The 14350-nt window shown below is 42.4% G+C and overlaps 2 protein-coding genes across 2 annotated transcripts in view; one reads left to right on the forward strand and one right to left on the reverse strand.

The window, feature by feature from the left end:
* XRCC6 (X-ray repair complementing defective repair in Chinese hamster cells 6) overlaps window positions 1–6588 on the reverse strand; it is a 19461-nt gene extending 12873 nt beyond the window's left edge. Inside the window, exon 1 of the mRNA XM_009895279.1 lies at window positions 6585–6588. Within this exon, the coding sequence (XP_009893581.1) occupies window positions 6585–6588 (4 nt within the window). The remainder of the gene's footprint in view (window positions 1–6584) is intronic.
* A 674-nt stretch (window positions 6589–7262) lies between these two features.
* On the forward strand, window positions 7263–14350 carry DESI1 (desumoylating isopeptidase 1). Its single transcript, XM_009895280.1, has 6 exons — window positions 7263–7376; window positions 9952–9995; window positions 10957–11026; window positions 11699–11808; window positions 12603–12725; window positions 13901–14350. Exons 1-6 carry the CDS (start codon window positions 7263–7265, stop codon window positions 13992–13994), a joined length of 555 nt encoding a protein of 184 aa, XP_009893582.1. The 3' UTR covers window positions 13995–14350.

Genomic DNA, 14350 nt, shown 5'->3' on the forward strand with positions numbered 1-14350 from the left:
TCGGGGGGTGTGCGGGCCTGGCCTGGGGGCCCGAGGAGCGGGAACAGCGTGGGTTTGAGCTGCGGCATCCCTGTCTGCCTTGTCAGCGGGACGAGCTTTGTCAGTAAGGCAGCGTCAGGTGAACAGGGTCCAGACTGTTTTCCCCCACCTCTGCTTTGCCGCTTCGTTGGTGTTATTTACTAGAGGCTAATTAAAAGTATTACTTAGCCCCTGCAGTGAGAGAAAGCCTGGTTCCCGACTCCCCGACTGCTGTGACACCTCGGCAGGAAGGCTGAGCTGGAGGAAAGCCTTCTGCTGTTTACAAGGGGATTGAGTTCAAACGGCTCCATGTTGTGGTGAGGCTGGACTGGGCAACGTGTTGCATAGCTTGTGATGTGCAGCTAGCCAACTTTGCCTTCCAGAGAGTTTGGAAAAGTTTTTTGTATGTCTTGGCAAGAACGTGTGCATTTCCAACCCAACCTTGGACTGGGGATGTACGAAGGAAACTTAAGTTTTGCTTGAAGTTTAGGAAGCGCAAATTAGGAACGCAATGAGAGGGTGGTTTATACCTGTTACGTGTAGACTCTGGCCTGTATCAGACCAGCAGTCTGTGTGAGATGAGACTTCTCAACGGGCTCAGTGTCTGAACAGATGGCTCTGTGTAATCTTGTTTTACAGTTTGTTGGCATTGACTTCGCTAATCTGTCCTATGAGGAGATTCTGTGCTTTCCTGCAAGCTTAAAATGAAAATCTAAATAATTGTTAGCATGGGGTTTCATACACGTCAACAATAGGCTTGCAGAGATGAGAAGAAAATATTCTAGAGATTGTATGTGATGTGCTCTGTTAGCCAGACAACAACAACAACTTTAGGAGAGGTGTGTTTCCCGCACTGGATAACCTCAAAACTTGTGTGGTCAGAGTTGCTTCTGTTGTAGCCTGCAGGGAAGTAACTTCACCTGTTAGTTCATAATAGCCATGTTTTATCTTGTGCGAAAAGTTATAAATCTTAAAATACAGATTACATGTGTGCATGATTTACCTGTGTTTGAGGTGAGCAGATTTTAACCGGTCTTATTTCAAAGTGTTGGTCCAAGCAAAGATTTGTACAGAAATAGGTTGTCAACTGCATGTATCTCCATGCCAAAATCTAAACGTAGATCAAGCAAAGGCTTTTTAGCTCTCTTGTTGCCCACAAAGTCAATCTTGGGATCTTGTAGCTTTCTGAATTTCCACACAAAAACACTTAGTGCATGACTTCATTTTTGGTGCTTTTTATGCTATCCAAAAAACAACTTAAAAACTTTGCGCTTGAGATACAGTTTGGTGCTAAGTTTCTAGGAGTATGAGTAATGAAATGGAAAACTTAAAAATCTGGACATATCTTGGTAGTGTGGAAAGTATTGCTTGCTAGTACTGCCTGGTAACTAGCTGAGTTCAGACATGTTTGTGGAACGGGGCCAAGTAGGCCTGCATGGTGACAGTGACAAGGCAGACTGCAGAATATTTGGGGTTATGTGGACCCAGTGACTGGATTGTCTGTAAAGCAAATCATTGTTTGTTCCTTTTTTCCTTCGAATTAAGTATCTTACATGCGTTTTCACTTAGCTCTGTCATGCCTCCAGATTCTTTTAGAAACCTCCCCACGAGCAAAGCTATGGAGAGAATACTCCTCTTGCCTCATCTACACACCTTTTGTCCTTGAAGAACAACAAAAGCTGTTGCTGCTTCTCTGTGCATCAACTTTCAGATGGTCAACAGCTCTTTTTCCTTTTTTTTTTTTTTTTTTTTTGGTCAGTGATGTTCATAAACTTTATGTCATCAAGGAAAGTCATAGAAATTGAAGAGGAAACTATTTCTTAGATGATTTAATGTTAAATATTTGTCATCTCTACTTATGGTATTCTTTCCATGTTTTATTGCCAAGTTTTATTGAAACTATGCTTTTGCTCTGAGTGATAATTCTGTAACATTGCCTATATTGAAATACATGTGTTTTAGAGAGAAGAAACAAATACAATATTTGGTTGTGCCAAAATCAGTTCCTAGCATGGTCAAAAACAGAAGCTCAGATCCCTCTGCCAGAGGGGGATGAATCCCTTTTTATGGGGCTGACCACTGTGAAAACATCACCACATGGTGTCTTCAGTTGTGCTAATAGGATCCAGAAGTATTATGGATTATATCAGTACAGCATTCAAGGATCAGCTCTCACTACTAAATGTTATCCTAATTTTTTCAGTATCAGTTCTCTCCTGTGTTGTTGAATGATGAACCTGGAAGGCAGAGCTATACAGCACTGTTCATAGAAGACTTTAGAGTAACTTAGTCATGCCCCTTGGGCACATCTTTACTTTTCTTGTCAAGTTTACTCTTTTTCTACCCAGACTACTTCTGTTGTTCTTACTTTTCTGTGAGTTTCCTATAATTTTTCAGTGAATATTTCTATTCTAAAGTATATGTGACCAAAAATTGTAGTTCAGTTGCCTTTGATATCAGGAGTGGGGTGTTTAATTTTTGTGTGCTGTTGCTGTACATGCGTCTTCTCTACAGGTACTGTTCCCCCTCTCTCCCCCATTCTCAGTCTGTGAAACTACATTTCTCTGTCCAGCTACATGATCTAATAATAATATATGTTAACCTGAATGCAATGAGATTTCTGTTTTAAAGACAGAAAACGTAATTCACCTGATTCTATGGAGAAAGGAAAACAGAACAGTTCAGCTTGTGGTGCTGTTTTTGAAGTACGTGTCCAAAGGCAGAGAAATCTTTAAGGGAGATTAAAATCCTGTTGCATCATGCGCCTAAAGACAAATATCTTGTAGCTCTCAAAGTTCTCCTGTCCTGTAACGGAGGTTATTGCTCATGTGACTCACAGAACGGGCAGGAGCCTAGTTTACCACAGCAACTTTGTCTGAGTGTAGTATAAATTAATGGTGAGTTGACTGGGAGTATGTATCGGTTGAAACTTTTAAGTAATGCATTCAGCTGTAGGGACTTAAGAGCCCAGAAGGAATCGGAGCAAAAGGTAACTGCTGAAAGGAGGTACCTTCCTCTTTTTTCCTTTTTTTTCATACCCAGAGCATTAATCTGCTTCTCTTCCACCCGTTCTGAAGAGTTTCGAATTGCTCCCACGTGAGATTCCATCAGCTTTGCTCTGGAGCATTTGCTAGGGATTTAATGAAAATCAAGTGCATCACCCTCCCCCAATCTAGCCTACTTCTTGGTTTCTCTAAGCACCTCAAGGCGAAGGGAACTGAAGCAGGCTTCTCCCTCTCCATTAGGTTTTTTGCTTCAGTTGAGCACCCTGAGCAGCACACAGGAGAAAGTGTTTGAGTAATTTGGATAATTTTCAATTCAGAAAGGGCAGGAATCTTAATGGATTTGCCTAAGGAAATTACGACAATATGCAAAGCAATGCACTGCTAGAAATACCCACTCTGGTTGACCAAATTATATTGCTTCCAGTTCCATGGGAGACCAGTCCACTACTTCTCTGGGGTCTTTTAGGGTCTTCTAGGGCTTGCATATCCATTGCAGAGCATAGGTATGCTGTTAAAAATACTAAGCTTTGTATTATTTCTTTACAGCTCAGGAACAGGTGGTGTTCTTGTGCTGAGGACGGATGTCCTAAGCTCTAAATGGGGTAAACTAAGTGCCCATCTCCTTATGTAATTCCTTCATGTCTCAGAACTCTCCTGCCCTTCAGTCTAATAATTTGGATTAATATACAAATGCCACTTTCATTTGATATTTAAAATGCACAGGAATAAACTACATTGTGCAGCCCTCAAGATTAACAAATTAACTGTGCCAGTAAAATAGATTGGCAAGCATCTAATCTCCCTTCTGCTTGGCCTTCCAGATAAATCCAAGCATGGAAGTAATCCCGTTTGATTGTATACTAAAATTGTACAGGCTGGCTTGCTTGCTTCTTTCGAAAGACTCTTGTATCTTAACAAGGACAGTCTCCTGAATCAGTTGTACAACAAACAAATCTAACTACTTCATTCTCCACATTCCTATGACTAAGCTGAGGGTCCTGGAATTGTCTAATGCATTTGAATGTTGTATTTTTCTCATAGGTTTCTGGCTTATGTAAGCACCATGACAGTATTTGAGCTATGAATGTTATAAAGAAAAATAACAGCAAATAGAAAAATTTATTTACTTGCCAGAGGATACTCTGCCTCGTTCAAACAATCTGAATCTTTGAGATGCTTAAACACACAAATCTATGCTGAACTGGCATGCCCTCCTGAGTTCTAGTGAGTTTTTTCAGGAAATATCCATATAAGCACCTCAGCAAGTTTTTTTTAAAAAAAAAAAAAAAGCCTTAAAGATCAGGTATATGATCAGGTTTCCAAAGATTGACAAGCTATCACCCTAAACTCTAACAGATATAAAGCAGTAACTTTCATGTCCGTGTTCATGGCCTGTGGCAAATGCAAGGTAGCTTGGCTTGCATTAGCTCATAATGGAAGCAGATCAAATTAAGCTGAATTGCTTCACATTTACTTCAGGCTGAGCTTGCACACAGGCAATTACTGTGGGACAGCTGATAACCTGGTAACTTGACCATGTGCACTAACTGTTGTATTTTTAAGTGTGTACATTTAAATTTGCAAGACCCTTTCCAGCTCAACAGCCCTCTGTCCCTTGAAATGCTTCAACTCTTTAGGCATCTTGATGTTCCTCTGTTTTACCTGAGTGAACAGTAGATGCCCAAAAGATTATCGGGACATTCTTGTTCAGCATTATATGTGTGTACATCATTTGGATTAGCTTTCCTGTAGGTATCGAGTGAAGGGTAGTGCCTGCAATTTAAAGGCTTTCGCTGCTTAAATGGAAATTACTGGGGAATCAGACTTTTCTACGTAGTTAAAGATAGCCTCAGGTTATGAGTAAATGTGTTGGGTTTGGTGGCAGGATGAGCATATCATTCTGCTCACATTGCAGCACGCTATGGGAGTTTGGAGAGTTGTGGCAAGGAATGGAAGAGCATGAAATGTGATGATGTCTGCCAGTATCCCAGATAGTATTTGCAATCCCTTCTTCTAGACCACTCAGTTGACTACAGGATATAACCTCTATTGCACTGTACGATTATTTGAGGAGGCTCCCTGGCAAGCTTGACCTTCTATTTTTTTTTTTATTTTTTTTTTTAAAGTTGGACAGTGCTGCCAGAAGCGGCTTTGTTGGAAAGTGTCGCTGCAAGGCCTGGATACAACTCGTGCCTTAGCACAGCTGCAGCAATATTGTACTGATGCTCTCGCTTGGGCAGCTGGCTGTGGAAACAAGCAACGCTGATCCTTGCTTGCTCATACTACTGGGGCTGGTATGTGTATCAAGCTTTCAGAGGCTGCGAGCAGCGTATTTTGTGTATAGTGGACAATGTCTAGCAGAAGGCAAGACAGCTCTTTAGTGCAGGCTGCCCTGGTTGCTTTTGGCGAGCTTGTCAGGCGCAGCAGTGGTGGTGAGCTATTACCTGTTCTGTGCAATGTCTGGGTTTGAGAGAAGGGCAAGAAAGGTCATAGAGGAGGATCACCAACAGAGGTAAAACTTCAGGAGGAAGACGATGGTGTCCATGAAGGGCTGCACAGAACCTCTTACATGATGTAACAGACAAACAACATTGAGATTCTTGCTGAGCAGCAGGAAAGGGAGCTGCCCAAGTTCCTCAGAAGCTACTGGCCATTGACATATTCCTCTGTCAGTCAGTTTGGAGTTGAAATGACAACAGCTAGCTGTGCAGCATGGGAAACTGCAGCAGCGTACCAAAAGCTTTTGGTCTTGGATGTGTCTGGGTGATGCATATTTGGCCAATAACGGCAGGTTTCTTTGGGATGCGATTCCCCAACGATATTTGGAGAGGCTTGCAGAGCTCTGACCTCCACCAGTGGCAGAAAGGGATTTTATTTTGTCTGCAGCAGGCCGGAGAGCTACCATGGATGCCTTATTGACATCGGTGCTGCAGATCTGGCTTGTGTTTTCCGCAATGCCAGCCTGGTTAATGTCTTACAGGAGCCAAGCAAAAATAGCAGGTCAGCAGCTCCATTAAGATCATCAAACCAGTGCTTGGCACAAACTGACCTAGCTGAGCAGCCTCAGACAGAACTGCCTTATGAAGATAAGCAGCTTCACTTGCCAAGAGCTGTTCTGTTATTGCCCTAGCAATTACTGCCTGTTGTTCGCTATGGATTTTGCGTGTAGCAGCCAGAGAGGAGCCCCCTAGGGTTGGACTGCAGTCTAATGCAAAGTCCCTTTCCTGAATTCTGTTTTGGTTTGCGTTGTTTGGTTTTTTTCATACAATCAGAGAATTGCATTGGTGGAAAGCAACCTCTGGCGGTCCTGCCTAAGGTAGATCTGGCGAGAGCAGATTCTTTAGGGCCCTGGCCAGCTGAGTTCTGAGTGTCTCCAAGGATGGAAATCCCACATGCTTTCTGGAGCCCTGTCACAGTGTTTGACCACCTTTGTGGTAATTTTTTTTCTTCTCTTACTGAGTTGGGAATTTCCCACTTTCCAGTTACCTTTTACACTTTCCACTTACCAGTTGCCTTTCATTGTGCACCTCTGAGTAGAACAAGGCTCTCTTTCCTCCATACCCATGAGGTAGTTGTAGACAGCAATAAGGACTTTTGGCCTTCTCTTCTTGAGGCTGAACACAGCAGTTCTCTCAGCTGCTCTTCAATACAGCAAATGCTCCAGCCCAGTGTGTCAGTGTCTTTTGTACTGGGGGAGATCCAAACGCGGACACAGTGCTCCAGATGTGGTCTCACAAGTGTCAGACAGCGGGAGAGAGTCACCTTCCTTGAGCTGCTGGATGCAGTGTTGCTAGAGCAGCCCAATGTATGGTAGCCTTTGCTGCCATGATCTTTTCAAGTAGGTGTTGTAATTGTTCGAGCAGGTTCCTGACAGCGCTTGTGACATTGTCAGCCTCTGCTATAACCTTAATCTGCACACAGAATCTAGGTGCAAAGTGGCAACTTTGTGCAAAGTCTTTCTTTGTTGTTTGCTGGAAATGTGTGCGAAAGTAAATATTAAGATGTTCTTTTTCCGTTTAATAGACAAAAGGTCACATACAATTCTAGCTTGTGCTGCCTTTGAAATTGTTTGTTTCTCTGCCCTGAAGGATAAAGTTCAAGTTTCCAGTGATTTATTTTGAACAAATGTGTAATAATTTATTAACAGTTACGCAGAACTTGAACTCTGCAAAGCCAAGTGGTAAAGCCTATTGTGGGCCAGGTACTAAAGTTAGGGCAGTGCACTATACCCTGCCTCGCATGCTACTGGTGAGCCTGCAGTGTCACTGGTTTCTGGCAGCTCTAGTGCGCAAGGTGAAAGCTCTGATGGGGAAGATATGGAACAAGGTCCAGAGGATCAAGTACCACAACGGGGTAGGGACACACTAAAGGGTAGCAAATTCTCCTGAGGTGTTGCAAGACTGCTCCTCTTCTCTCATCATTGGTACTATCTTTTGGCCTTCAGCCTACTCTATACCTACGTTTCTGTTCGACGGTGAAAATGCTTGCTGCCTGGCTGTGATCTGTGATAGTGACAGATCAGTCCACCTACTTCAAAACTGCATGTGCTCGCTTTGACAGATGTCTCTGTTGTCACAACAGCCTTTTCCCTGCCCCCACTCTTACACAGTCCTCATCTGAAGCAGGTATCTATCTCTCAGCCTACTTTATTTCAGACTTGGGCGAAAAAAAATATGGCAGTGATTGTTTATTCCTTGCTTTGACACATAAGCATCTATTTATCAGAACTCTTGAAGGACTATCCTCATCAGTTTTGTTCCTCTGTTTTATCCAGTTATGATGATGACAAAGTTGGTTTTGCCCAAGAGAAAGAACTCTTGAAGAACTGCTGCTGCTTGGAAGTAGCGTGTTCACTCCTGGCATTCAGAGACCAAAGCAGCCCCAGCAGAGAAATTAGAGGGGATAAATACCCCAAGACCCTCTGCCTATAGAAAGGGAAAGGCGATGCCTCTGCCTCCCACGGCCATGGGTGCCGTGGCACTGATCTAAGTAAGACCCATCAGAGAATGTCTGACAAGTGGAACTGGGACAATGTACCCCATCACTGCTACCGCACCAGGTATCTTGGAAGAACCTGAACACCAGCAGAAGAAGAGTGGCCCCTAAAGTTTCAGCAGAGAAGCCAGCATCCTGCAGGCTGCGGGATGAAATATTGCTGTCAGACTACTGTTTAGTTTTAGGCCCCTGATACACTAACTGGGGCCCAGTGTGTGATATTCTGCCTCCTCTTTGGGAATTGGGGAGGGGCAGCAGAATGCAACTGGGCTGAGCTTCGTTTTTACCAAACTTTTTTTTTAATGAGTGGAATAATTTATTCTTATTCTGAGCATCTGATTCCAGCCTTTGAAAAGCAGTTGCAGGGCACTTTCAGCATCATAAGCTGTGTGAATACAAGCAGGGTGGCTGGTGGAATAGTTGCTAGGGACAGGCAAGGCTGACAGTGTGGTGAGGGATGCAGCCAAATCCTAAGTTAAGGCAGAGGCCCTCAAAATATCTAAGAAAAGACTGAATGTCACAAGCACTTGAATAAAACATTAAAAAAACCCAAACAACCAAACCACAGCTCTGAGGCTGTGTTTAAAGGAGGAGGATAGTATCTAGACTGTGGCTGGCTTTGGGAGGCCTGAGTCTGGTCTGATGCAAACAGATGTCCAAACCAGAGCAAAGCCTGTTGGCCAAAAGTTAAGCCAGCAGCACTTTCTGAGCAAACTTTTACTAGAGCCGTGCTTCTCATGTTCAGGTGGGTTTTTATCATGTCTACAGTGTTTCTGGTCTAGCTCTGGGAAACCTGCAGATGGCTTTAGCAGGTCATCACATTCCAGTATCTAAAAGTTGAACAATAACAACAAAACTTGTTGGAAGAAGGTGCTGCTTGGATGTAAAGGACATTGGTGTGGGAAGTGGTCTGCTGGGGGAGGGTGCTGATGGATGGAGGCTGACTAAAAGGATCAGGAGCCTGCTGCAAGCAAGCAGAAGCTAGAGCAGAGGAGTACTAGTCTACTGCATAAGTTCAAGAGAATACCAAATGTGGGTATGCACGCAGCCTTTCTGTTCTAAATCCACTTTTCTGGGTGTTGTGCACCTTGTTTGGCAAAATAAAGTTATAGCACATCTGTCATAGCATGCTGTCGCTGCCTACAAGTTTACAAAGGGGTATGATCCCAGGCACCAAGCTCTTAGGTTATGATAAAGTAATTGACCCTGGAGCAGTAACAGCTGGTGACCCTTTGAAGAGAGGTTTGATCTTGAGATCCTACCATGATAGGTTTAGGTTTCCCACTTCCAGGGAACTGCAAAAGCATTTCAGCAGGGACTTTTTTTCTAAGGTGCAGTTATATTGTCGGTTTAGTGCCTGAAGCAAACCTTTGCTGTTGCTCTGTTCTACAAAACACACAATTTAATTTTACAACTTGTGTAAATTTCAACCCTGCACTTCTGTCCCCCAACCTCCACTTAAGCTGTTAGTTTTTAAAGGCAGGGAGAGGAAACCATGGAATAGACTATAGAGACTATTATCACAGATCATATGTTCAAGCAAGATGTCTCATAAGTTACTGACAAAGAAAACTGAATACTCCGTGCGGGCTAACTGCCTGCAATTGCGAAGTCAGTATAAAACTGAACTCTTCTGGTCCTGGCTGAAGACTCTAATTTTAGGAAAAGGTTTCTTTTCTTGGTATGTAGACAAGAGCCCAAAGAAGGTGAGCACTGGCAGGATAGGATGGTGTTGCCAAGCTCTGCATGCAGGAGGGAAAAAGTATAGCCGTAGTGTGGACGGAGTAGTTTGTTTGAAAGAAAGACATTTTGTTTCTTTAGAAGCAACTTTGGGTTGAAATCTTTGGGATTACTGTGGTGGTGAGATAATAAACATGGTTCTTTAGTGACTGACAGAAAACAGGCTGAAATCTGGAATATACGTTGCTAATAACTCTTCTTTTCTCTGCATACAGGGAAACAGCTGGATGGCATCTGGTAAGTGACTAGATTTAAATTACATAACGTGTGTTAAACACTGTGTGGTGTAGGAAGTATTTTCAATAGGAGATTATATATGCTTCAGATCTTAAGAGTATTTTGGTGCTGAAGAGAGACCAAGGCACTTTCTGTGCCTGAATACAGATTGACAGTAAGATGATGTACAGGCAGGGTGCTGGTTAAAAGTCTCCATTGAAAGCTCAGTGGACCCCATGAAAAAAAAGCGTTGGTAGTAGTTCATTGCACTTTAGTGCAGTCGTGCCCATTTTGAAAGTGGATATTGTCCTTGTCCCAAGCATTTTGTCTTCTAACTGGAGGCATGACTAAACAGGAGAGTAAAAGAGTAGGTGGGAAGAAGGTATTACAGAATCAGGCCTTCTTGCACTTAAAAGCAGTGGCTATATTTGATAACAAAACACCCCCCAATTTGCTATATATAATATCCAGCATTTAAAAGGGGGGAAAAAAAATTAAAAAAGGGGGGGGAACCCAGACCCTTGTCTATCCATCTTCCCTCTCTATTGATCCACCTCCAGTGATTGTCTGACCTTCTTCTCAAGTCAGTGTCTGTCAGACGTGCACTACTTCTGTCAACATGGTAGCAGGACTAGCTCTGTCCCTCTGTCTCTGCAAGTTCACTGTCAAGCCTTTAGCTGAAAGAGGCTGCTGGAGATCTCATGCTGGTGTGGAAGTCTCTTTCTTCCCATGTTACTTCATGCCTGGGCACCTAGCTAAGCCTGTTCTTTCCCAACCATTTACAGAGTTACAGTAGGTTTGATAATCATTGCTTCCATATCTTTCGTGTCCCAGCAGATCCTGTTCCTACTCACAGAAACACGTTGACTTTTTCTTTCAGTTAATCACTTCATGATGTTCTTGAGCACATAAATTGACCAGTGGTTTATGTGCTAGGTTAAATATTTCCTTTGCTTCACCAATGTTTTGTTCTCTGTGGCAGGCACACCTCCATAATAGTCCATAAGGATGAATTCTTCTACGGCAGTGGAGGAATCTCCAGCTGTGCACCTGTAAGTTAAACTTATTTTTCTGATAAGGTAATTTTGTGGTAGGGTTACCTGATTAGAATTGCTTGTATCACTGTCTTTTAGAAAAGCAGCAAGAGGCTTCTGAATTCAGCCAGTTGAGGCTACTTGCTGTGGCTGCCCAGGGCATCTGAAGAAAAGGGAGCATGGACAGTGGGTTTAAGCCCAACTAAATACAGGTTGGGGGTTGCTTCTGCTGGTAGAGTCTATCTATCCAAGACACCTTCTGTAGCTGCATTTCCAGAGTGACACCTTGTCTGATTTTGTATGGATGGGTTTTATGTGCAGACTTGGCAACTCAAGACATTCTTTTTAAGATTTAAAAATAATAATAATAATAATAATGCTTTGTCAGACCTTTCTGTTCTTAGAGAGGGAAAACTGATGGGCCAGTCTTCTAAAGCAGAATTTTGCCATAGTTTAGCACTTTCATCAGAAGGAGCCGTGTATACAGAGCCATGTATACAAGCTGAACATAAGTTGCATGTTACCTCTTGTTATCTCACTGGAGAACAGAAAAGGCTTTTTGCTTGACAAACATACCAAAAGTTCCTCCTCCTGTGCCTGGACAAGCCACGATAGCTCTACTCACTACAGTCCTGCAAAAGAATTCAGTCTGTCCATTTAACGTTGTCTCCTGGCTGTTAATTTTTACAGGGAGGGACACTTCTTGGCCCCCCAGACTCAGTTGTTGACCTGGGAAACACTGAAGTTACAGAAGAAATTTTTCTAGAATATCTTTCCTCTTTGGGGGAGTCTATGTTCCGGTAAGTAGCAGTTTGCACTATAAAGTCTGTATAACAAAAAAAGACTTTAGGGGAAGGGGTGCAGAATGGAGGAAGGTATTATCAATCCAGTCGTGCTCACAAAGCTTTGTCTACTTAGTGTATTATTTGTTACTCTCCAAATATGAGACTGGAACTGCTGCACTGATACCCAAAGAGCTGCCAGCTAGGCAACCCTCTGGTGTGCCAGCCTTCAGCTAGGCTGGGAAAGCATCCTGCCAGGAAGTCTTTCACACTGTTTTTCGTAAAATGGAATAAAGCCTGAAATGCCTTTGAGAGAATCACCAGGGAAAATGAAGGCACTGTATGAAATATTTCAGTAAATAGTGCTTTGCCCCATGAGTCATAGGTGAAGTGTTGTAGCAAAGCTGCCAACTTTCAGATGAGTGAAAGCAAGGTCTTGACTGTTAAAGAGTCTAGTCTGCTTCTCAGAAGAATAGGAAACAGTAGCATTTAGTGTTCTGGCCAAATTTCAATGTCTAATTCTTGTGATTTCTTGTTATTCCTTCTGTGGTTTTAATTGAAAAAACCTGACCTCACTTATCCTCAAAAAAAAAAAAATTGTATAAAGTCAGTGATGCAGAGAGATGTCATTTTCCACTCTGATTCACTTGAATTTCAAGGTGAACTGATGTCTGTATTTTACCTATTTGCCTTAGAATACTTTGCGGGGAAGAAAGTGCTAATGTTCCTCATTAGTGGTCTAAGTTTTTCTGCTTGTTAGATTTATTGCTGAGTCTGTCTTACTACATTTTAATTCCTTTCCTGTTGCACAGAGGAGAGTCTTATAACCTCTTTGAACATAACTGCAACACCTTTAGTAATGAAGTGGCACAGTTCCTGACAGGAAGAAAAATCCCTTCTTACATCACTGACCTTCCATCTGAAGTTCTTGCCACGTGAGTATGAGTGCTGCTCCTCTCTGTAGTGTATGGCTTCATGCTAATGCTTAAACATTTGACAGAGCCAGCGGTACCAGTTTCTGCTGGCTCTCTCTGAGAACCAGCATAAGATTAAGAGGAGGATGCTATTTGCTTTACTTCAACACTTACAACACTGTACGACAAGTGCTGACTGGCACTGGCATTACTTAGGAGACAGGAGAAGGTGGTTGTTCAGCCTTTAACTTAAACTGCTTGTTTTGTGATGGTCTCTTATATGTGACCAGCCAAACATAGAAAGATTCGGAAAAAAAAAAAAGGGTTTTTTTGTCTCCATATCTGTTAAAGGTCACTTCTCTTGCTCGAAGCACTGTAATTGCAGTGGAGATGTCAGCTTTGCTTGTGAAGAGGCAGGGGAGATGTAATTTTAAAATGAATGCTGCAGTTTTAAAGCTAGGACTGGATTGAAAAAAAAAAGGACATGAGGAATTCCTGCCTGGTAGTTCAGCTCAATTAGTTTGGGGTTTTTTTGGTTTGTTTTTTTTTTTTTAAACTCTCAGCTAGTGAGGATCCCAGTAGGATGGTTTGAGCTCCATCATTTAGGTCTTATTTCTCATAACAATGGTATACCACGTTATTTGGGAGACACATGTCTTCTATCCTGGGCTCTTATCGCTTCAGATCTCTCAAAATTGGATAAAGTCTATAGCAGTGTGAGTCATATTGAAAGATAAACCAGGTGCTACAGATTGCAACAGAAATTATTCTGTGAATGTTGAACCATTGTCTTATGAGGGAGCTAGAGGCTATTCTTTTAGCGGTCTTCTATACTGATGTGATACTTAATGGAGCTCTGCAGTTGCATAACAGGGATTTCGTTTGCACACTTAAGTAGACTGAATTACTAAAAGCCGGTTTTAGACACAGTATTACCACATTAGCAGTCTGGGCATGTCAGGACTCAGAACTAGCTTAGATAAAATCATGTTTAAGATCCTTATTTATTGAAGAGTAAACTCTCTTTAATAGGTTAAATCAGTTTGCCTTAGTTTGTAGTGGGAGTCTGTTCTTCAAATTTTCTTCTACAATGTTGGTTTGACTGCACTCTAGGAAGTGAGTCCACTTCAGTAGTAAGTGGGAAAAGTTGTTCATCAAGTAAGCTATTTGAGATATTTATCTCTTTACCTTCTCAGACCTTTTGGACAAGCTTTAAGGCCTCTCCTGGACTCCATCCAGATCCAGCCACCCGGAGGAAATACCTTCAGCAGACACAATGGACAGAGCTAACAGGAGTGACCAGTGTGCCCAGCCTCACCAGGCCTCTTCCTTTTTAAACATGAATCTACCAGATTTCTATTTTATAATTTCCCATCAGAATTAACTCTGCAAAAGTTATGAGACAAGATTTAAAATTTCCTAGGGAGAGGATTTATCGGGGTGCATGTAAGACAATGCTACCAAAAAGATTGCCATAATTTCTAATAGTGTTATACTAATTTATAAAGGCTGTCTTGTCTGAGTAGGCTGACACTTTCTAAGTAACTCCCGTGCTGGTATGTGGGAATTCGTTCCATGAGCATTCAAGGGCCCGTTACACAATTTGGAGTAAATAAGGGAATGTCCTAGCCATCCCTTGCAGGCTC

This window comes from Charadrius vociferus, unplaced genomic scaffold, assembly GCF_000708025.1.
Source record: "Charadrius vociferus isolate BGI_N301 unplaced genomic scaffold, ASM70802v2 scaffold251, whole genome shotgun sequence".
In the NCBI taxonomy this organism is placed as follows: Eukaryota; Metazoa; Chordata; class Aves; order Charadriiformes; family Charadriidae; genus Charadrius; species Charadrius vociferus.